This window comes from Callithrix jacchus, chromosome 9 (assembly GCF_049354715.1).
Source record: "Callithrix jacchus isolate 240 chromosome 9, calJac240_pri, whole genome shotgun sequence".
NCBI lineage: Eukaryota > Metazoa > Chordata > Mammalia > Primates > Cebidae > Callithrix > Callithrix jacchus.
In genome coordinates this window covers 69,382,434-69,406,372 of record NC_133510.1, presented here as the reverse complement: position 1 = coordinate 69,406,372, position 23,939 = coordinate 69,382,434, and the positions used below count along the sequence as shown (strand labels likewise).

The 23,939-nt window shown below is 42.7% G+C and overlaps 1 protein-coding gene across 13 annotated transcripts in view; it reads right to left on the bottom strand.

Moving 5' to 3' along the window:
* Window positions 1-23,939, bottom strand: part of LIMA1 (LIM domain and actin binding 1) — a 113,202-nt gene that overhangs the window by 2,998 nt on the left and 86,265 nt on the right. For 7 of the 13 annotated variants that reach the window (XM_078336670.1, XM_078336671.1, XM_078336673.1 and 4 more), the window contains 4 exons: window positions 22,169-22,276; window positions 16,925-16,982; window positions 14,203-14,312; window positions 3,714-3,847 (listed from right to left, as the gene is read on the bottom strand). In XM_078336670.1, the coding sequence (XP_078192796.1) occupies window positions 3,714-3,847; window positions 14,203-14,312; window positions 16,925-16,982; window positions 22,169-22,276 (410 nt within the window). Of the gene's footprint in view, window positions 1-3,713; window positions 3,848-14,202; window positions 14,316-16,924; window positions 16,983-22,168; window positions 22,277-23,939 lie in introns of all 13 variants that reach the window. The other 6 variants (XM_078336668.1, XM_078336667.1, XM_078336672.1 and 3 more) reach the window with 1 other exon arrangement.

The window sequence follows — 23,939 nt, the reverse complement described above, 5'->3', positions numbered from 1 at the left end:
GCAATCTAAAAATAGGTATTAAAAACCTCTTTTATGCTGATAATTGTACTTATCAGCCGAGACAGGAAGGAATAAGGGAAGAAAATAACGAATAAACAGCCAACCAATATTTCATTTAAGTCTGTGAAATGCTATGCAAATGCTGAAGAATGATTTACTTCCAATTATGTGGTTAAAAAAAAGTTCTTTAAAAGCATCTCAGTGACCAGGGCTTCCTTACCCTCATTTTAGCACATTTGTTTTCTTATGGTAACATATAGCATGCTCACTTCTAAGACTGAATCTTCAAAAGGCATTCTTCCACCTGTAATGTGCTCCCCATTTTCAAATGATTTTACTCTCCTGCGAAATAATTCAAAGTTAAAGCTGTTAAAACTTTAAATTAGGCTGGGCACAGTGACTCACACCTGTAATCCCAACACTTTGGGAGGCCAGGGTGAGAGGATCTCTTGAACCCAGGAGTTTGAGACCAGCCTGGCCAACATAATGAGACCTCATTTTACAAAAAATTTAAAAATTGTCTGGGTGTGGTGGCCCGTGCCTGTAGTCCCGGCTACGTGGGAAGCTGAAGTGGAAAAATGGCTTGAACCCAGGAGGCAGAGGTGAGAGTCAGCTGAGAGTGTGCCACTGTGATAGAGTGAGATTCTGACTCAAAAAAAAAAAAAAAAAAGAAAAGAAAAAAATCAACAATAATAGAAACTTTAAATCATTCTGAGCCTTGAGAGGAATGTGGCTATGCAGCCTGGGTCACACAGCATGTAGCTGCAACTCTTTCTTTTCCCTGTAAATAATGAAGACCAAAGGGCACCAGAGATAAGACTCCCTCAGATCACTATCCCTCCTTTACGGAGTGATAATCTTCCTTGGAATGTCACAATCTGTAACCAATCAAATCACTGTTCTATATGCACTGGTCTTATATGGAAAATGTCACACTTTTGCTAAACTTCCTATGTAAGTGAAACTAACTTTCTCCACTTTGGAATGCTGACCCTATTCATTTGGAGTCAGTGTTTCTGGGTAACCATCATCAAGCTTTTGTGTTTGAATTAACTCTATACTTAATGGTGCGCGTGCACACACACACACACGCATTTTTTTCTTTTCTTTTTTTTTTTAAGATGGGTTTTCAGCATGATGGCCAGGCTGGTCTTGAACTCCTGACCTCAGGTGATCCACCCACCTTGGCCTCCCAAAGTGCTAGGATTACAGGTGTGAGCCACCCTACCCAGCCTTTTTTTTTTTTTTTTTTTTTTTTGAGAGAGTCTCGTTCTGTTGCCCAGGCTGGAATGCACTGGCACAATCTCGACTCACTGCAACCTCTGCCTCCCAGGTTCAAGCAATTCTCCTGCCTCAGCTTCTTGAGTAGCTGGGATTACAGGAGTATGCCACCACACCTGGTCAATTTTTGTATTATTTTTATTATTATTTTGAGATGGAGTTTTACTCTTGTTGCCCAGGCTGGAATGCAATGGCATAATCTTGGCTTACCGCAACCTCCGCCTCATGCGTTCAAGTGATTCTCCTGCCTCAGCCTCCCAAGTAGCTGGGACTACAGTCACGCACCACCACGCCTGGCTAATTTTGTATTTTTAGTAGAGACAAGGTTTCTCCATGTTGGTCAGGCAGGTCTTGAACTCCTGATCTCAGGTGATCCACCTGCCTCAGCTTCCCAAAATGCTGGGATTACAAGCGTGAGCCACCATGCCCGGTAATTTTTGTATTTTTTAATAGAGATGGGTTTTACCATGTTGGCCAGGCTGGTCTCGAACTCCTGGGCTCAAGTGATCTGACCTTGGCCTCCAAGAGTGCTGGGATTACAGGCGTGAGCCACTGCACCCAGCCCCTTTTCTTTTCTTTTTTTTTTGTGTGTTGAGGTCTTGCTCTGTCACCCAGGCTGGAGTATAATGGTAAGATCATAGCTCACTGCAGCCTTGAACTCCAAGGCTTAAGTGATCCTCCAGCCTCAGCCTCAGCCTCCCGAAATTTTTCATAGAGATAGGGTTCCCCTGCTGGGTGCAGTCCCAGCACATTGGGAAGCTGAGGTAGGTGGATCACTTGAGGTCAGGCATTCAAGACCAGCCTGACCAACGTGGTGAAACCCTTTCTCTACCAAAAAATACAAAAATTGGCCCGGGTGTGGTGGCTCATGCCTGTAATCCCAGCACCTTGGGAAGCTGAGGCCGGTAGACTGCCTGAGGTCAGGGGTTTGAGACCAGCCTGGCTAACATGGTGAATGAAACCTCATCTCTACTAAAAATACAAAAATTAGTTGGGCATGGCTAATTGTTTTAATTAGCTGGGTGTAGCATACCTGTAGTCCTAGATATTCAGGAGGCTGAGGCAGGAGAATTGCTTGAACCTGGGAGGTAGAGGTTGCAGTGAGCTGAGATCATGCCACTGCACTTTAGCCTGGGCAACAGCAAGACTCTGTCTCTGGAAAAAAAAATTAGCTGGATATAGCGGTGCACGCCTGTAATCCCAGCACTCTTGGAGACTGAGGCATGAGAATTGTTTGAATCTGGGAAATGGTGGTTGCAGTGAGCCAGGATGGCACCACTGCACTCCAGTGGTGGGCAACAAAGCAAGACTTTGTCTCACAGAAAAAACCAGATGGGGTCTCTCTCTGTTACCCAGGCTAGTCTTGAACTCCTGGCCTCAAGTGATCCTCACCTGGGCCTCCCAAAGTGCTAGAATTACAAGTTTGAGCCACCACACCTAGATGTAAGCTGTGATTAACAGAAGAATGGTGAGGAGTTGACAGGAGATAGTGTTTCCCTAATGTCAGTCCTAGACAAGCCTTTAGGAGATTTGGTGGTATCTCTTACAGGATGACAAATTTTATCTTTTTTTTTAAGTTTTTTCCCTTAAGTTACGAACTGTTCTGAAGAATGACAAATTTTAAAGGGAGTATAAAATTGAGCAGTTCCACAAAAGAAATAAGGTGGTTTGGAGAAAAAAGTGGGCAGAAAAAGCACTAATGAGTGGAAGTTACCAAGGTATGCTTTGGCTCCATGTTTGGAGAAGCTGTCTAGCTAGAGCTATCTAATAGCTAGAAATGCCACGCAGATGCCAGATCATCTTTCAAGAGTATTTTAGGAGGGAGCTTGCTCAGAAAGGAAAGCTGGAGAACGTGACATCTTGGTTACTTCCTTCTGTAAGACTATGATTAAAATGAGTTAATTTGGAATGTTTCCCCAATTTGTCACATTTATATTTATACTTTGAGTTACTTGGAAGAAATGATACGTAACAATTATTTTCTCAGAAATAAAGTGAGGCAACATAGAGAAAAAGATATGCTCTCCAGGGGCTATGATTATTGCCATTATTATAATTTATAAGTGCTTACGACAAGCCATGGCTTAAGCAAGTAACCTCCTGAGATTTCTTAACTTTGTGATTCTGTGATACCAAGGGAAAACAATCTACCAAATTAGGTCGCAGGGGGTTTTACTTGCAACCCATATGATTTAAGCTTCAGTCCTAACACGTAAATTTACGTATCAATATACAAAGAAGTTCTGTAAAAGGAAGTTTCATACCATTATTTGGTATGAAAGACTTGTCACCAAATGTTCCTTTTTACTTTATTCAAGAGCCTTCAACAGAACATCATTAACACAGTAGCTTTTAGTACTAGTGCTCTAAAAGCCAAAGACTCCCTCAAGAGCTGCAGTTACAGAGCGATGGCTTGTTTTGGGCTGGCTTACCTGAGTTTGTTGTTGCAATAGGAGCAACGGAAGCAGCTGATGTGAAACACCTGCTGGTTGGCCAAGAGACGCTCCATTGGATAGACTGTCTTCTGACATTCCACGCAGGTCTCTTTTGCAGGTGCCTGAAACTTCTAGAAAAAGGCAAAGGACAACTTTAGCATGGGTAGTGATTAGTTAGTATTGTCTTGAGATGAGCCCTAGAATTTACTTAGCTGGTCAGTCAATTCTTACAGAACACTAAACCTGCGACAGTTCTATCAGCTGACTCTTCAAAGCCAAGAGGCTCTCTAGACATTCCCTTCCCAAACTGGCTGCTCTAAACGTAGCGGCCACCAAGGATAGGTGGAGCTAGGTCTGGATTGCAACGAAAGGCTTACAGGAGTCACGATCAGACCCACATAAAAAATGTTAGGAGCAGGAGGTGGAGGAAGGGGCGGGGGAGGGGGCAGGGATCAGGAGAAAATGTTATCACACACAGAAGAAAGAAGTTTGATTCAAGTGCCAAGTAAACACAACACAGATCTCCAAATTTATTCAGGGATAAATTTCAAGGAGAGGAAGAACATTTATTTGGCTTTGGGAATTAGGAAAGACATTTCATTAAAGCCCCTTTTATTCTCCTCTGCTTATAATCTTGATTTGTTCAATCAACTAGGCATAATATTTCAAACAAGTCAAAACTGACACACAAGTGGAATAATTTATGAGACATAAACTATTTTATTAGGACACCAGAAGGAAGCATAGCCCATTAAAGCTATAGGTTCTATAATATTTCTAAAAACCAATGGAGAGTAAAACTAATGCAATGGGAAATGTACTGGTTAATGTATCAATGACCGGGAATTCGTGCACTGTTTGTAAAGTTGGAACAAACATGGGCATAGTGGTTCTACTTGATAAACTCCATCCTAAAGAATATAAAAGAGTTGGGATTCTAGCATTGGTAAAAGCCAGAACTCCAAAAATATTATAGGCTTTTCCATGATAAGAAATAGTTACATCGGCTGGGCCCGGTGGCTCACACCTGTAATCCCAGCACTCTGGGAGGCCGAGGTGGGCGGAGAGCGAGGTCTAGAGTTTGAGACCAGCCTGGCCAAGATGGCAAAAACTCTGTCTCTACTAAAAACACAAAAATTAGCCAGGCATGGTGGTGCACTCCTGTAATCCCAGCTACTTGGAAGGCTGAAGAATGAGAATCGCTTAAACCCAGGAGGCGGAGGTTGCAGTGAGCCAAGATTGTATCACTGCACTCCAGCCTGTGTGACAGATCAAGACTCCGTCTCAAAAAAAAAAAAAAAGAAATAGTTACATGGCTACTAAGAGGTGGGGAGGTGGGAATACAAAGTCCCTAGGTGTATGTGAGTTAACCCTTGACTTGCCCAACACAACCACCTCAACCAGTAGATGCAGGAGGCAGCTTAGGTGGCCCGGAAGCTCTCATTGGCAATTAGGAAGCCCTTTTGCTGCTACGATCAGTCTGGGCTCTCACCAGAAAACACATGATGATAAGTAATGCAAATTAATCCCAAGGCCCAGGACCTGGGATTGTTAAGCCTTAAATGAACCAGGTTATGGGCAAAATGGAATTTTGAGTAAAAAATCCCAAAACAGGCCCATAAAAATTCAGACTGCTGGTTCACTTGCCACATGATTCACTAGGAGGTAAAGCAAAAAATAGAAATAGTTTTTCAAGTAGATTTGGGCAGGAAATGAGAGCAGAAAATGTGCAAAAAATGAAAATAAAGGAAGAAATCTATAAAAGGAAGTTTAATAAAATTAGTGGTAAACTCCCAAGTACTGCCCAAGGGATTTGGGAAGGAAGGAGCAAAGCTGAGGGGAAGCGGCTAGTTACCAGTACTCTGCTTCATTCTAGGGGCAGTGTCTTAAAAAGATACATCTAAAGAATCAAAAAATCACAGGCTACAACCTAGTTTACCAAGCATAAGGGAGGTATTTAAATATGACCAAATGTTACTGTAATGAATGCTGTTGCAAGTAATTAACATATTACAGTATTTGGAGCTCAGAATTCTTTGTCTTATATGGATACTGCTAAATGGAGATATCTTTGCAGGGTTTTAATTAAGTTTTCTCTAAAAGGACTAGGTCTTTGTCTAGGTAGGAGATATATTGGCCAGGCGAGGTGGCCCATGTCTGTAATCCCAGCACTCTGGGAGGCTGAAGCAGGTGGATCACTTGAGGTCAGGAGTTTGAGACCAGCCTGGCCAACATGGTGAAACCCCGTCTCTACAGAAAATTCAAAACTTAGCCGGGCATGGTGGCAGGTGCCTATAATCCCAGCTACTCCAGAGGCTGAGGCACAAGAATCACTTGAACCCAGGAAGCAGAGGTTGCGGTGAGCTGATATCTCACCACTGCCCTCCAGCCTTGGAGATAGGTCGAGACTGTCCCAAAAACAACAACAACAACAACAAAAGGAGAGATATTAAAAAGCAGAATACATTTTTGGTGTAACAGTATAATGGAAGCTATTGGAGAGAGCCTGTACAAGTCACAACACATAATGTAAAAGTAGTACAGATGTATTTATTAGATTAAAAGTCATTTTCAGTTGCAGAGAGAATTCTGGGTTTTTTTTGAGACGGAGTCTTGTGCTGTCACCCAGGCTGGGGTGCAGTGGCAAAACCTTGGCTCAGTCAACTTCCACCTCCTGGGTTCAAGCAATTCTCCTGCCTCAGCCTCCCAAGCAACTGAGACTACAGGAGCGTGCCACCACAACTGGCTAATTTTTGTATTTTTAGTAGAGACGGGGTTTCACCATGCTGGTCAGGCTGGTCTTGAACCCCTAACCTTGTGATCCGCCTGCCTTGGCCTCCCAAAGTGCTGGGATTACAGGTGTGAGCCACCATGCCTGGCCAGGAATTCTGTATTTTCAACACTTGAAATAGATGTAGGAGAGTAAGTGCTCATTCTGATTGGTAAACACACAGGAGGAGACAGAAATTTCCCATGGGAAAAAAGGAGACTGTTCTGCTAAAGGGGAATGGAGGGATGCAGACCACCATCACAAACACACCGAGGGGAGGCACACATTGTGGGAGGGGAAGCAGCCCAGGGAACAGAAGGAAAGGAGAACCTGTGAGAAAGCTGAAAGTTGAGCTCACATTAGGAGGAAAGTGGAAGGCAGGAGCAGAAATTAGGTACCAGGAGCAGGAGGCAGAAGCTGGAAGAGACAAACAGGAACCTTCAGTGAATACACAGCATTTGGCTTGCCCTGGAGTGCTTTACTGCAGCTGAGCTGAAACTCAGAGACTCAGATCCAAGAATAAGACCACATTTTTTTTCATTTTTAAGTAACTCTGCTAATCGTGGCAAAATCAGCCTCACGCGTATCTACCTGAGGCTGGAACATATCCCAGCTCAGGAGAGCGAGCTTTTATGAGCCTTCACCCACACGAGGAGTGTCTCATTAACAATTCTTTAGTGTCTTACTACCTCCCACACCTGACCCACATCAGCTCTCTCTTTAATAGAGCTTTCACCCACACTGAGAGAAAAGTCTGTCCTCCTCCTTAACATCAAGTTAATAGATTGCTAACTCACACGATTGACTAGCCTCAAGCTTCCAACTAGCCAGACCTAGCAGAGTCCCATTGTTCCTCTTCATTTCTCATATCAACCCTTTTCAATATTATTTAAGGTTTATGCAGCAGCAGCTGCTGAAGGGCCCCTTCTAGTTTCATAAAGACAAGAGGGTCCCGACGTGGTAAAATGCCAAGTCACAACGGCTGCGGCTGTGGCTGTGGCTCCCCTTTATTTTCTTTGTCCTGGGCTCTCAGCCACTTTTCTGTAATTGCCCCCATGTCTATTCAGACAACAGGAAGCATAGTCAGGGCCCAAAAATCTCTACCATTATCAGAGGCCTGGCATACATCCTGTCCATGCCTTCAGGGTATGCTCAGACTTGGCACAGCCACATTTAAAACACTGCCAATATGACAATGTTAGACATTTTTTATCTTTACAATATATTTTTTCAGTTAGATTTTTTTTTCATTCCACTTTTCCCACCATTTTGCCCCTACCAAGTAGAAAGTTTAAACGCCAGGTGTCTTATCAAAGTTTACATAGTAACAGAATTAGAATTAAAACTAGGAGAAGCCGGGCACAGTGGCTCATGCTTGTAATCCCAGCACTTTGGGGAGCCGAGGTGGGTGGATGGCCTGGGGTCAGAAGTTCAAGACCAGGCTGTCCAACTTGGTGAAATCCCATCTCTACTAAAAATACAAAAAAAATTAGCTAGGTGTGGTGGTGCACGCCTGTAACCCCAGCTACTCGGGAGGCTGAGGCAGAATTGCTTGAACCTGGGAGGCAGAGGTTGCAGTGAGCAGAGATCATGCCACTGCACTCCAGCCTGGGCAACAGAGTGAGACTCCATCTCAAAAACAAAACAAAACAAAACAAAACAAAAAAACTGTAGAAGAGCCTGTTGAGTGACTCATCTTTGAGAGAAATTACCATGCTAACCAGTGGTTTGACTACTGCATACCAAGGTGTTCTGCAGCAAAGTCTTTAAACAATGCCTGTAGCACAGATTACCCCTCATAAGGAAAATAGTGCCCAGAGCATAGATAACCCCTCATAAAGATGCTTCTCTGGCCAGGTGGGGCACAGTGGCTCACACCTGTAATCCCAGTACTTTGGGAGGCCAAGGTGGGCAGATCACGATATCAGGAGTTCAAAACCAGCCTGACCAACATGGTGAAACCCCATCTCTACTAAAAATACAAAATTATCCAGGCATGGTGGTGTGCGCCTATAGCGTCAACTACGCAGGAGAATCGCTTGAACCCAGGAGGACGAGGTTGTAGTGAGCTGAGATGGCGCCACTGTACTCCAGCCTGGGCGACAGAGAGACTCCATCTCAAAATCAATCAATAAAAATACAAAAATTAGCTGGGCGTGGTGGTGCACACCTGTAATCCTAGCTACTCAAGAGGCTCAGGCAGAACTGCTCCAACCCAGGAGGCAGAGGTTGCAGTGAGCCAAGATCAAGCCACTGCACTCCAGCCTGGGTGACAGAGTGAGACTCTGTCTCAGAAACAAACAAAAACAAGAAAAAAAGCAGTGCTTACCTAATCGCTCCAGTAGGAAGTTTTACAAGAAAGTCCAGCATGCCGAGCTGCACGTTTTAACCTAAAAGCTTGCCATATAGAGGATATTTTCTGGAAGGAGGTACAGAGATCCACTGTCTCATGGCCACCATAGACATGTTCATAAAAAACACCTAGGCTTTTGTTCATAAGCTCCTATTAAATGTTTCTTTCTGAGAAACTGGACTTGTCAGCCTCTTTCTTTGGCTCCTCAGCTCCCTCAGCTTTTGTGGGTAAGTCTGCATAGATCTGCTGCTCATGGCACAAACTCAGAACTCCTGGACTCACAAACCAATAGAGCATTTTCTAAATTGTCCTGGAATGTTAAATTTCCACAACCAAGGGAAACTCTTTGAGGAGGACAGCAGACGCTAACTCAAGTGAAAATAATCCCGCTACAGCAGTTTGAACAAATTATGGTCCTCCCTTTGTTTCAAATAAAAATGTGTAGATAATATCTTTAGGATATTCTAGAATGAATGAGGTAATCCATAAATAATTGATGTTCATAAACACTGTCTTTCCCATATAAGGAATATTACAGAACCCCCATTGATTACCATCTACTTGAAGCTATTTTTCTAACAAATTTGCCTGGCTTCATTTTTGTTCTTTCACCCTCTGGTCTCATATATTTTTTAGTCTAATAAAGGCTCCAGTTGTGGTGTGTGTGGGAGGGAAAGGGAGCAGCTGACAGCAGATGTTGATGTTAGCTAGCTTTTAGACATAGTGAAAGATGAAAATTCTGTATTGATGTCAAGCCTCTATTCCTCAGAATACCACAAAATGCCTTTCATTCCTTCTTCCAATTTGTGTAAAATATCTAAGTAATGAAACTGAAATTCTTCACCACACAGCAAATGGTTGGGCCAGCCCTGTGCAGCCTTAACCCTTCCTCTGGCTTCCTGTGAAACTCTTTGTGAAAGCATTTTGGGGAATATTCATATCTCCCCCATCCCTTCCCGAGACAGGGTTTCGCTCTTGTTGCCCAGGCTGGGGTGCAATGGCGCAGTCTCGGCTCACTGCAACCTCCGGGTTCAGGTGATTCTCCCACCTCAGCCTCCTGAGTAGCTGGGATTACAGGTGTGCAACACCACACCTGGCTAATTTTTTTGTATTTTTAGTAAAGATGGGGTTTCACCATGTTGGTCAGGCTGGTCTCAAATTCCTGACCTCAGGTAATGCAACCAACCCAGCCTCCCAAAGTGCTGGGATTACAGGTGTGAGCCATGGCACCCGGCAGAATATTCATATCTTAAATAGACTGCTCTACACTGAGAGGAAAGGACAGTCCTCTGAAAAAGCAGTAATAGTGAGTGAGAAAAGATTCTAGATGCTCTTCTAGCATAACTCTGACAGCTTTGCAAACCAGCATAAATCCTCCTACTGTGTCTCCAAGGGGAGGGACAGATGGCAGGGCACCGAGAGGGGCAGTGCAGTGCATGTCCTCTCACATAGGCTGCTATGTTTTCTCTCAACACCCATCAGCAGAACCCTGGGAGGAGGCTGGGAGGAGGCTGTCCCCGACATCATGAGGGCAGACGGTTATTCCCTAGGGCCAGACACATCTCCTTCCCTCTTCCTCCCGTCTTCTCCTCTGGGAACATTTAGGGGATGATTTCTTTCAAATGGAAGGACATAAAGCTTAAGAGATCTCTGAGTTTTCTGAAGTAGAAGCAGCCTGATATTTCTCATAGGGTCCACTAATCTCTGCTCTCAGAACAACACCCTTTTTGAGAATGGTACCAAGTCTTACCAACTAAGCTCTGTGGCCAGTGTTCAAAGTGTACACAGAATTTTTAAAGGCCTCCATCATTTCTTTTTGCTTTATTAAGATAGAGTTTGAAATGAATTGAGTCTCTACCTTAGATGTCCTCTTTTCATTAACAGACAGGCACTAAGAAACAATTTTTTCCAGGATGTGTGGGATCCAAAAATCTATTCTGAGTGAACAAGTTTATTCTTAGCTGTATGTAATTTCCCAAAGTGGAGAAACAACTTCTGTTCATCGTCTGCAGCCATGAGACCAGTTCTGCCAGCAGGCCTTTCTATAAACATTTACTAAAGTATCTATATATTTGCCTGCAGACTGCAAAGGGGAACTTTGAGGAAGAGCAAATAAATTGCCCTTAAATAAAAGTGGAGACGTAACTGGGTTCCACCAGACTTTGAGCACCATGACCATCTGAGCTCTGGACCACAGGCAAACAGCCAGGCCAGTTGACTCTGGTCATTACACAATGCTCAAAACCTGAGGTGTGTGTCTATGCAGGCAGGGCCATCTGCATTCTACTGCTGAGTGACCAGTGCCAGGGGAGTAGGCATGGGTCTGAGGCAGACACAGAGAGAGCTTTATCTCCATTTCCTCTCCCTGGTGCCAAAGAAGACCTTAGTGAGGTGTGCCTCTTCACACAACATTCATCCCCTCAGACCATGGAACTTGAAGCAGCAGGGATCCCACCCAGTACAAGGAAGTCTGGCTGAGCAGTTGAAGGAGGGATGCAAGGCTGCATTGAGAATTCAAATAGTCACAAGACAGATTTTAGTACTTAGATTTCCCCAGGTGCTGGGTTACACAGAATCCATCACCAGGTTAGATTTGCTAGCCGTTCTTGATCCACAACCACCACCCGAGCACTCAGATCTAGGCAGCATTGCTGTCAGAGAGGAAAGTAACCCTGTGGCATTTGCGACTCTGTGAGACTCCAGATGTTGACAAAGAAAGCACTGATGGCAACACCAGCAGACCTTACAGGCCAGAACAGAGCCACGTGGAGCACATGTGCAGATTCAGTCACCACGATCCCACCCTCTCTTCTTGGACTTGCTTTCTCTTTCTGCTTTACCTTTTCAATAAACCTGATTCTTCTCATAAATCTCTGCCTCCTTTAAAATTTTCATATTTATCTTTTTTCACCTTGCTGACCTTTTAAATCCACCCTTTAAGTCCTAGATTCTCCCCTTTCCTCCTTTTGTCCCAAACCCTCCCCAATGTCCCCTCATCTTCATGCTCTGTGTGCAATAAAACTTTCATCTGTGGACCAATCATGCACACAGTTAGAGGTATAAGCACGGCAGATATAAGTATGAGTTGGGGCAGCACAAACCACCTTAAAACTCATTCTTTTTATTGAGTTTCTCTCAAATGCTAAAACTTCTGAAACACAACCCAGCTACTTAAGAGAGCACCAGAGGAGAAAGACACTAAAGAAGTGTGGATAATTGAAGTGGGTGAGGTAGCCCTCATTAGCAAGCTATTCAATGAAAACAAGTCAGTTAACAAGCCTAAAATAAGTTTTGGTATTTTTAATAAACATTTTTTGGCTTATTTTTATGGGGATATATGTATGCCCAGAGAAAAGGACAAGATGACTTTTAAAACTTAGGTAATAAAAGCAGACCATAGATTGAGGAGCCTAGTAGAATTTTTTTGGCAAACATTTTGTTCAATTCTTTTTTTTTTTTTTTGAGACAGAATCTTGCTCTGTCACCCAGGCTGGAGTGCAGTGGCGCAATCTTGGCTCACTGCAACCTCCGCCTCCCAGGTTCAAGCAATTCTCTTGCCTCAGCTTCCCAATTAGCTGGGATTACAGGCACATACCACTGTGCCCAGCTAATTTTTGTATATTTAGAGACAGGGTTTCACCATATTGACCACGCTGGTCTTGAACTCCTGACCTCATGATCTGCCCACCTTGGCCTCCCAAAGTGCTGGGATTACAGGTGTGAGCCACCATGCCCAGCCTCAATTCTTAATCTCTAATATTATACCCTGAGTATAAGTGCTGCTTGAATGTCAATTTTTTTAAACAGAAAATCGGTGCAGCATCCCATTTGGTCAGACATGGTGGCTCACACCTATAATTCCAGCACTTTGGGAGGCAGAGGCAGGTGGATCACAAGATCAGGAGTTCAAGACCAGACTGGCCAACATAGTGAAACCCCGTCTCTATTAAAAGAAAAAAAAAAGAAAATCGGTTGGCTAGCCCCCATTCCAGTGGACACATTCTTTTGCTAAAAATGTTAATGGCATTGTTGTAAACACCAGGTCATTAAAAAAAAAAAAAAGGGAGAACAGGGCCAGGTGGGTTTGGTGGCTCATGCCTGTAATCTTAGCATTTTGGGAGGCCAAGGTGGTAGGATTGAGGCCAGGAGTTTGAAATCAGCTTGGGCAACATAGTGAGACCCCATCCCTACAAAAATGTAAAAAAACATATTAGCTGGGTGTGGTGGCATGTGCCTATAGTCCCACCTACTTGGGAGGATGGCATGAGCCCAGGAGATAGAGGGTGCAGGGAGCTGTGATCACACCACTGCACTCCAGCCTGAGAAAGTGAGAGCCTGTCTCAGAAAAAAAAAAAAAAAGCTAATTACCAATCAGGTTAAGGTCAAGCTCCACAGACCAGGAAGCTACAATCTTTAAGGTGAAATTGCATAACTCATCCAATATGCTGATTTTAGTTAAACACATTTTTCCTGGCTGGGCACAATGGCTCATGCCTATAACTCCATCCCAGCACTTTGGGAGGCCAAGGCAGGCAGATCACCCAAGCCCTGGAGTTTGAGACCAGCCTGGAAACATGGCAAAACCACATCTCTACCAAAAAAAAAAAAAAAAGCCACACATGGTAGCATGTGCTGATAGTCCTAGCTATGCAGGAGGCTGAGACAGGAAGACTGCATGAGCCTGTGAGGTCGAGGTTGCAGTGAGCCATGATCATACCACCATACTCCAGCCTGGGCAACAGAGCAAGATCCTGTCTCAAAAAAAAAAGGCTGGGTGTGGGTGTGGTGGCTCACACCTGTAATCCCAGTATTTTGGAAGGCCGAGGCGGGAGGAGTTCAAAACCAGCCTGGCCAATATAATGAGACCTTGTCTCTACTAAAAAATATTTTTAAAATTAGCCAGGTATGGTGGTACCTGTCTGTAATGCCAGGTACTTGGGAGGCTGAGGCAGAAGAATTGCTTGAACCCAGGAGGTGGAGGTTGCAGTGAGCTGAGATTGTGTCACTGCACTCCAGCCTGGGTGACAGAGTGAGACTCTGTCTCAATAATTTTTTTTTTTTAAATTAGAAATTAAAATTTAAAAAACACATTATTTTAACTTAAGGTTTTCTTAAAACATTCATGAGTTTTCCAGATTTCAAAATGAGAGTCATTAGTGAGCCTTCTCGCCCCTGGGCCAAATACCTGAGCAGAGGCAACAAGATTTCCAGGGAAAGTGATTGGCTTCACTGTGCTCTTCTGCGGCATTATCATCCCCAGGAAAGCAAAGCTAGCTTATAATCAACATCATCATCATAAAAGGTGCAATTAGCTCTACCAGTAGTTCAATATCCAAAGGCTCAGAGAGAAATTGCCATCATACCTTCACTGCTTTGGCTGGAGAACTTTCAGAAAGACTGGAGGCTCTGGCATCTGGATTTAGTGGCTTGGGATGGACAGGCTGTTGAACCTCACTCTTAACCTGGAAGTTACCTGCTTGAGTTACAAAAGGAAGACATTTTATATATATTTTCATGGAAGTCTTGGAAAGTGTTCTTCTAAAAAGCAAGATTTGGGCACTTTCGCTGATGACAGATCCTTCCAACACCAGGGAAAACACTGCTTTTCTGTTGAAGAATATTAGAACACTAACAACTATGGCTCAGGTTTTCTCTGGCCCTCTCACAAATCAGGTTCTCGGTGAGGAGGCTTTCTTACCCCCCGCAACATGGAGCAGAAATCCAAACCACTCTGCATAAAGAACTTTCTTCCTTGTACCATTTGTCAGTTTTAAAGGCCGTATATAGACTTGGATGTCTTTTTGGTCATTAACATTCCTAATAACTTCTTCTGAAGTGTTTAAACTGAAGTTGGAAAAAGGGGGCAATTTGAGGGCAGAAATTTTGTACGGTGTGTGTGTGTGTGCGTACATGTGTGTGTGCATGCGTGTGTGCACGCATGTACACACATTTGTGTATGCATGTAACCTGACACTGTGTTTTTGGTCAGCTCTATAGCAGATGTCCATGGGTGAAGATTACGGAAAAGGACTCCATGAAGTTTTTTTCATAATCATTGAAGTGCCAACTGCATGAGTGCCAACTGCCAAAATGAAGAGGTGAGTCAACAAAGTACTAAAATATTAAGGCTTATTTTTCAAAAAAATGTTTCATAAACCGAGTCAAAACTCAGAAACATTTCTAGTCCAAGAAAAAAAATTGCAAAAAAGGAATGTTTCTTGATTCAGGCACAAGGAGTTTTTCTCTGAAATTTTAAGGTAGGGTTTACTAGAAATCTGTTTAACTCATACTTCTATTATAGTTGTGGGGTTTTCAGGGTCCAGTAAACTAATTAGTCTGGGGAGAAGCTAAAAATCCACATATTTATAGTTTTCTTTTTTGTCTTGTGCCCTATAAGAAATCCATATCCATATATATATATATATATATATATATATATATATATATATATTTTTTTTTTTTTTTTTTTTTCCAGATGAAGTCTCACTGCGTCACCCAGGCTGGAGGACAGTGGTATGATCTCAGCTCACTAAAACCTCTGCCTCCTGGGCTCAAGTGATCCTCCTGCCTCAGTCTCACAAGTAGTTGGGACCGCAGATGCATGTCACCATGCCCAGCTACTTTTGGTAGAGATAGGGTTTCACCATGTTGCCCAAGCTGGTTTTCAACTCCTGAGCTCAAGCGAACCACCTGCCTCAGCCTACCAAAGTACTGGGATTACAGGCATGAGCCATAGTGCCTAGCAAACACACACACCCCCCCCCTTAAAACTCCTGACCTCGTGATTCGCCCGTCTCCCAAAGTGCTGGGATTATAGGCATGAGCCATCACGCTCAGCCCAGTCACATATATTTTTAAACGGGCTGAGCACAGTGGCTCACATCCGTAATCTCAACACTTTGAGGGTAAGGTGAGAGGATTGCTTGAGGCCAAGAGCTGGAGATCAGCCTAAGCAACATAGTGAGACCTTGTCTCTATGAAAATATTAAAAAGTTAGCTGGGTGGTGGTATGTGCCTGTAGTCCTAGCTATTTGGGAGGCTGAGGTGGGGGGACTGCTTGAGCCCAGGAGTTTGAGGCTGCAGTGAGCTATGATAATACCAATACACTCCAACCTGGGTAACAGAATGAGACACCCTCTCTCTAAAAAATAAAATTAAAAAGGTATACTGAAAATTAGAATCAGAAGTGGACAGAGTCAAGTAAAAAAAAAAAACACACACACACATTTTTGTCTTTGGGAAAAGGGAGGCTCAAAATGACTCCAAAATAGGATGAAAGGTGACAAAATCCACTGTCAGCAGGAAAAGCCCTAGAACCTGGCTAGGAGGTAGACTATAGTATACATTTGGATAAACAGGGAAAATATATATCCTTAACAGATTACTTGTATACTTATTCATTAAAGAATAGGTATTTATGAATAAAATTCTAAATGAGTAAAATCCTTATTGGCCAAACTTCTGTTAAAATGAAACTTCAGGCCGGGCACAGTGGCTCATGCCTGTAATCCCAGCACTTTGGGAGACTGAGGTGGGTGGATCATGAGGTCAGGAGTTCGAGACTAGCCTAACTGACACGGTGAAACCCTGCCTCTGCTAAAAATACAAAATTAGCTGGGCACGGTGGCACACGCCTGCTATCTCAACTATTTAGGAAGCTAAGGCAGGAGAATCACTTGAACCCAGGAGGCAGAGGTTGGAGTGAGCTGAGATCGTGCCACTGCCCTCTAGTCTGGGTGACAGAGACTCCATCTCAAAATTAAATAAATAAATGAAATGAAATGAAACTTCAAAATTAGTTTATACAGCTTTAACTCTGAAAGGGTTTGGTGCAAAAGGTAGGGTAAGTTCAATGAGAAAAGCATTAAAAGTATTCAGTTTGTCCCAAGTTAACAATATTTAATTGAATTTAACTTCTCCCTAAGTCATAAACTATGTAAAGGATATTCAAGCATCAGCCCTTAAATGCAAGTGGAGGACTTAGTATGTTATTTTCTCAGCACTGACAGTAATGGGGACACCCCAGAACCAAATACAGATAGAAAACAAGAACCTCAACCTCCAGATCTAAGGAAGAATGCTTACGGGAGTCATCTTCAGCAGGGGTGGAACGGACTGCCAGGCTATTCTCAGTTGCAGAAATCTACAAAAAAAAAAGGGGTGGGGAGTGATGTGGGGTGGGGGGATTAAGAGTCATATTAAAAATAAAAGAGCAAACTGCTGTTAATGCAATAAAAACCTGCTGACTCCAGTCAGTCACTGGCTGCCTGGGGGAAATAACGGGCACCAGAACAGCTGAGCATTTAAACAAGAGGCAGCAAAATGTCTTTTATGAGGATATTAACATGCCTCTCAATTACAGAGTAATGCGAGAAACAGACTGCACTCAACTGCCAAAAGTGTGCATCATCTTCCTTTATAAAAGAACTTCGAAACCATATTTTTCTGCTCTTCAAAAACAAAGGCCTCTATCAAGGAGAGCAAAGCTCCTCACCATATAACCATAACTCACTCCAAGGAAAGATAAAATATTTAAATATACAAACTATTCTTATTTTTTAATTTTCCTAATTCTTATTTCCCAACCAAATCCATCCTGCTGAAACAAGCTTGCCCATATAGAATACCTTTTCATAGTTATAAAACAAATTTACCTATAACTAACCTCGATATTATCTTCGAGGATAGTTTCCCTATTAATCCCAGTCTCAAAATGGCAATGTTTAACAAGATGGCAGATCTTATGTATAGGTGTATATATCTTTTTCCCAAAAGCCATCAAATTTAAATAAAAGAACTCTCTATTAGAGCTCTCCTTCCTTTCCACTGGCCCTCACGCCTTCCTGGTATCATACTCCACATCCAAAATCATGAAGAGTCAACAGGTGACCCAATGTGTACTCTTCACATAATTTCCTTTCATTCAGATGCCATGGATTTTATGGGCATTGCTGAGTATTTATATCGGGATGTCTGACAACCTGAATAGATTTACAATGAAGATTAAGTTGCTGGCTGACTGCACCTGAATTTCAGCATAGTCCTTTTTCTACCACTCTCTTCATTACAGGAATTCTGACATGGCATAAAACAAACCAGTATGATTACAGTCAGTATTTATTGGGTGTTTACTATGCGCCATGTATTCAACTGATCACCTTACAAATGCACTATTTTATCTAATATGAAATAAATTTTCTGAAAGTTGTGTATGCCTACAAAAAGCTCTTCAGTTCTTGAGAAATAGTCGGTATATGCATCTCAGGATGTTCTTCTCTCACCTCTAATTTGGTCACCTGGAATCTGTGTGTTAAACTTTGCTTTTTTTTGAGATGGAGTCTTGCTTTGTTAGCCAGGCTGGAGTGCAGTGGTGCAATCTCAGCTCACTGCAACCTCTGCCTCCCATGTTCAAGCGATTCTCCTGCCTCAGCCTCCTGAGTAGCTGGGCTTAGAGGTGCCCACCACCACAGCTGGCTAATTTTTGTATCTTTAGTAGAGACGGGGTTTCACCATGTTGGCCAGGATGGTCTCCAACTCCTGACCTCAGGTGATCCACCCACCTTTGCCTCCCAAAATGTTGTGATTACAGGTGTGAGCCACCGCACCAGGCCAATGTCCTTTTCTTTAACAAGCTGAAGTTCAAATAACACTTACGTATTGGTTAACAAAATTGAGGCAAATGGCCAAAAGGATAGCTAAGGCTCTGAAAAATATGGCGAATTTTAAGGCAGCCAAGGGTTTATAAACCTGCAGCATGTGCTTGAACATATGTATTGTCTTTATCTTTCTTCCCCACCCACTTCATGATTCAGCTGTACTAATGTCCTTTTAGACTATAATTAAAATGTTCTACTCTTCCAGTTCAGTTCAGAGTTCCAGTTTCAAATCAGCATGAAGACAATGAAGAAGGAAACATGAATTTAGACATCGGAACAATTCAAGCACTATTTCCCAAATGACTGTTTCCCAAACTATGCTCCTGGGATAAAAATGGGGATATTTCAATGCTGGGAATATTTTTCTCTTAAAATTTCTTTCCTTTCCTTTTCTTTTTTTTTCTTACAGTATGTAAGAAAAATTCCAAACATATTTAGTCAGTTATTCTCTTTTTTTTCCCCACCTGGTGCAGGTGGGCTAAGGCTGAAAGGGATATTAGCGCAGTTATTCTTTTTTTCTTTTCTTTTTTTTCTTTTGGCATGATCTCAGCACCCTCTGGGTTCATGCGATTCTCCTACCTCAGACCCCCAAACAGCTGGGATTTCAGGCATGTGCCACCACACCCAGCTAATTTTGTATTTTTTTAGAGACAGGGTTTCACCATGCTGGTCAGCCTGGTCCAGAACTCCTGACCTCAGGTGATCCACCTGCCTCAGCCTCCCAAAGTGCTGGGATTACAGGCGTGAACCATCGGGCCCAGCCTAGCCAGTTATTCTTAAGAAATAATCTCCCATTTAAAACATGAGAAAACAAGACAGTTTAACAAAATAACTCACTTAATACATGACATGTGCCCCATAGGCTAATGCCCGAGTCCACTGTTGCAAGGATGTATGCAATTTATGGGTGATTATATGACCATGTAACACACGACAGCCAAATATTTTGTCTTTTTATTCCAACATATACTGTGATGTATAAAATAATTTATTCTAATTTTTTTTCTGTTCTGGTCTTTGAATCAAATTTTGTAGCCATCAGTCTCAGACCATTTTTCTGTGGGCCTACTTTGATCCAAGTGTGTGGCATATCTCATGAGTTCCTGCTAGTATTCTGACAATACACCATCCTACTTTGTAAAGTCTGTTGTAGTCAAGTAAGTTTGAGACAGGGTGCAGTGGTTCATGCCGGTACTTCCAGCACTTTGGGAGGCTGAGGCTGGGGGGATCGCTTGAAGCCAGGAGTTTGAGACCATTCTGAGAATTTTAGCAAGACTCTGTCTCTACAAAAAATAAAGATAAAAATAAATTAGCCCACCATGGTGGCACATACCTGTAGTCCCAGCCACTTGGGAGGCTGAATAAAAAGATCACTTGAGCCCAGGAGTTGGAGGCTACAGTGAGCTATGATCACACTACTGCACTCCAGCTTGGGCAACAGCGCAAAACCTTGTCTCTTAAAAAAAAATAATAATAAACACAAGCTGGGCGTGGTGGCTCACGCCTGTAATTCCAGCACTTTGGGAGGCCAAGGCAGTCAGATCACAAGGTCAGGAGTTCAAGCCCAACCTGGCCAACATGGTGAAACCCTGTTGCTACTAAAAATACAAAAATTAGCTGGGCATGGTGGTGGGCGCCTGTAATCCCAGCTACTGGAGAGGCTGAGGCAGGAGAATCGCTTGAACCTGGGAGGTGGAGGTTGCAGTAAGCCAGGATTGCACCATTGCACTCCAGCCTGGGTGACAAGAGCAGAACTCTGTCTCAAAAATAATAATAACAAAAATTTTAAAAAAACAAACAAATTCCAACTAAGCTTGAGAACTGTTGCTCTTAATCCATTTTAATGATCTCCAAATCTTTTGGAAGAATAGCATTACGGTGTCAATATGTGTAACAGAAGCAATGGCTTTTCTCCTAAGATTAAATCACTGTAATAGGCTTGAAAACCCTTTCTCCTCATCTCATTTAACATTTGATTATCATATTGACTGAAAGACTAAAAGGACTGGACAATGGGCAGCGGTAGAGAACATGATAAATTCCCCTGACACAAATATTGTTACTTATTTCAATTAAGCCATTCATCTAATGATTAATATATAACGCACTAATATGATTAGTTTAAAATCTTTCAGTGACTTTCTCCTGCTTCACAACTATATCCAAACCCTTCAGGGTGGCATATAAAGATTTTCCAGACTTTATCCTGGCCCTCTCCTTCTGCCTGTCTCTCACCGCTGCCTATGTGTCCTCATGCTCTAGCCAAGCCAGCAAACCTATAATTCTTTGGGAGCCACTTTGGGAGGCTGAGGCGGGTGGATCACTTGAAGTTAGGAGTTCAAGACCAGCCTGGCCAACATGGTGAAACCCCATCCTTACTAAAAATACAAAAATTAGCCAGGTGTGGTGGTGTGCAACTGTAATCCCAGTTACTTGGGAGGCTGAGGCATGTGAATTGCTTGAACCTGGGAGGCGGAGGTTGCATTGAGCCAAGATTGCACCACTGCACTCCAGCCTGGGCAACAGAGCAAGACTCCATCTCCAAACAAACAAACCAAAAAAATCCCTGTAATTCCTCAGTAAGCTGTCATCTCCAGTTTCTGAACCTCTGTTGTATCTGTCTGGAATACCCTTCTATCTCTAACTCAACCTTCCCCTTATTCACTTGGCCTACTCGGCTCCAACATTACCTTCTTGAGGAAGTCAGGTTCAATGTCTTTACTCTGAGCTTCTGTGGTCCTGTATACCCCTCTCACAGCCTCACAGGACCTGTCATACTTTTTTATGCTAGCCCACCTATTATTCATCTCTCCTGTACTGTTTCCTTGCACATAAAGACCACGTGGAATGATTTGTCAATAATTTTTTCAGCTTATTTCCTATGCTTACTTAGCATAGTGACTGCCTTTCAAAATAATATCAGTGAGATAATAAGATTTGCTTGCATAAAATGTGTTAAATGTATACATAAGAATATATGTGTATCTAAAGATAATCTCTAATCAAATAGATTTTTATTTTTATAAATTATTTTTCCCAGGAGCATAGACTCACGTTGCCCTGAATCCATGCTCTCCCAAATAGATTTTTATTTAATTAATTTATTTATTTACTTTTGAGACAGAATCTCACTCTGTTGCTCAGGCTGGAGTGTAGTGGTGCAATCGCGGCTCTCTGCAACCTCCACCTCCCAGGTTCAAGTGATTTTCCTGCCTCAGCCCCCCAAGTAGCTGGGATTACATGTGTGCACCACCACACCTGGCTAATTTTTATATTTTTAGTAGAGACGGTTTCACCATGTGGGCCAAGCTGATCTCAAATTCCTGACCTCAGGTGATCCACCTGGCTCCGCCTCCCAAAGTGCTGGGAATACAGGCGTGAGCCACCATGCTCATCCTCCAAACAGATTTTTTAAAATCACTTCAGCTCTATGCCTTCTGAGCATCTGCTGAGCAAAATAGTTTTCCAATGAAGGCTCATTATTTGGTCAGCTATAAGTTGCAGAGCTCTTCAACCAAAATTATGTGACCTGCAAAAGTGACAATCTGTCCTGGCAGCTGTTACCAAATTCCCAGACACTCTACAGCCTAGAGTTACAGTTGTTACTAATTTTAAGCATTTAATTTAGAACACATGCTTCCTTGGCAACTGGACGTCAGACTTTTCAACCTACCTTTTCTCCTTCCTGATGGGTGATACAGACCTCAGGACTTGGGGGCACATTCTCCTTTTGCTCCGTTTTATGAATTTTGATTTCGCCACCACTGGCTTTTAACTCATTCTACAAAATAAAAATAACTGTAAAAATTTTCTTAAAGTCTCATCATTCTATTCTCTTCATAGCACATCTATTAGATCAACTTGGAATGTTAAAAAAAAAAAAAATTCTTCTAAGAAGCCTCAGGTCAAATCAACCCCGTAACTCTCACAAGGAAAACCCATTGACTTGTGAAATGACAAAAGCAGCTTTGTGGACACATACCTCAGAGTTAAATATTTGTATGCTAGACTAAAACTGGATTGCTCATTAGAATACAGACACATCAACACAGATACACAGAACACCCAAGCATAGAACATTCCTGTGATTTACTCTTCTAGCAGCAGAGCTTGTGGTAATGCAAAGCTTGTGAGTTTTATCAGAAAAGACCATTCTGGAGCAGGGGAAAGGATATGCCAAGTGCCAATAATAGAAAATATACTGACCATATATATATAAATGCCCGGCCTGGAAAGAAAGACAGGGTTGATGTATACATATAAAAACTGAAATTATATTTAATGGTACCATAAAGCAACCTTTTTTGTGGGACTTTCAAAAACATGTTTTTCACATACAATTCATATATTGTACTAAAGATATAACTTATTTTACTTCTTATAACAGAGCCTCAACATAAAAGTGCATGCATTTTATTGTCATAAGGAATGAGGATAATTGCATTTTTTCCTTGCAAAGGACACTGGAACAGAATATTACAACTAACTCATCTATTACATCTAAAATCAACGTAGTGACTGGGTGCAGTGGCTCATGCCTGTAATCCCAGTACTTTGGGAGGTGAAATGGGTGGATCACCTGAGGTCAGGAGTCCAAGACCAGCCTGGCCAACATGGTGAAACCCCGTCTCTACTAAAAATACAAAAAATTAGCTGGGCGCAGTGGCACATGCCTATAATCCCAGCTACTCGGGCGGCTGAGGCAGGAGAATCACTTGAATCTGGGAGGCAGAGGTTTCAGTGAGCCGAGATGGTGCTGTTGCACTCCAGCCTGGGCAATAAGAGTGAAACTTCATCTCAAAATAAATGAAGTAAAATGAAATGAAATGAAATGAAATAAAATAATAAAATCAACATAGAGGTTGATGACTATGGACATTTCCTAACATTAGTCTGCCAGTAATGTAGTAATCGAGTACATTTCTGTTCTCTGTGATTCTTTAGGCATGGGAGGAAACAATTTATGCCCACAGGGCCAATGAAGGGAATGTGAGTATGACTGAGTCACCTAGGGATGGTATTCCAGATTATGGCCCACACCTCTGTGGGTGCGTCTGTGAGAGGAGCTGGCAGCTAGCACTGCAGAACAACACTGTAGCCCACACCTCTGGGGGTGTGTCTGTGAGGAGCTGGCAGCTAGCACTGCAGAACAACACTGTAGCCCAGCAACTCCTTCCATCTCCAAGCCCCACCTCCAGAACTGCTGCCAGAGAGTACGTGCCTTGTTACAACCATATTCTGTAAGGGGCCTGGGAAATTCTTTGCAGATGAGATAAAATGTACTTTTTACAAGAATTCCTGAAGACTTTTCAAACTCTTAAAATCTCCAGAGCAGGAGAACTGTAATGCAGAAATGGTTAGGAGTTAAAAAAAAAAAAAAAAAAGTCACTCAACAGGTTTCCCTACATAGGGAGTCACCTCCTGGAATGTTTGCAGCAGGAGGG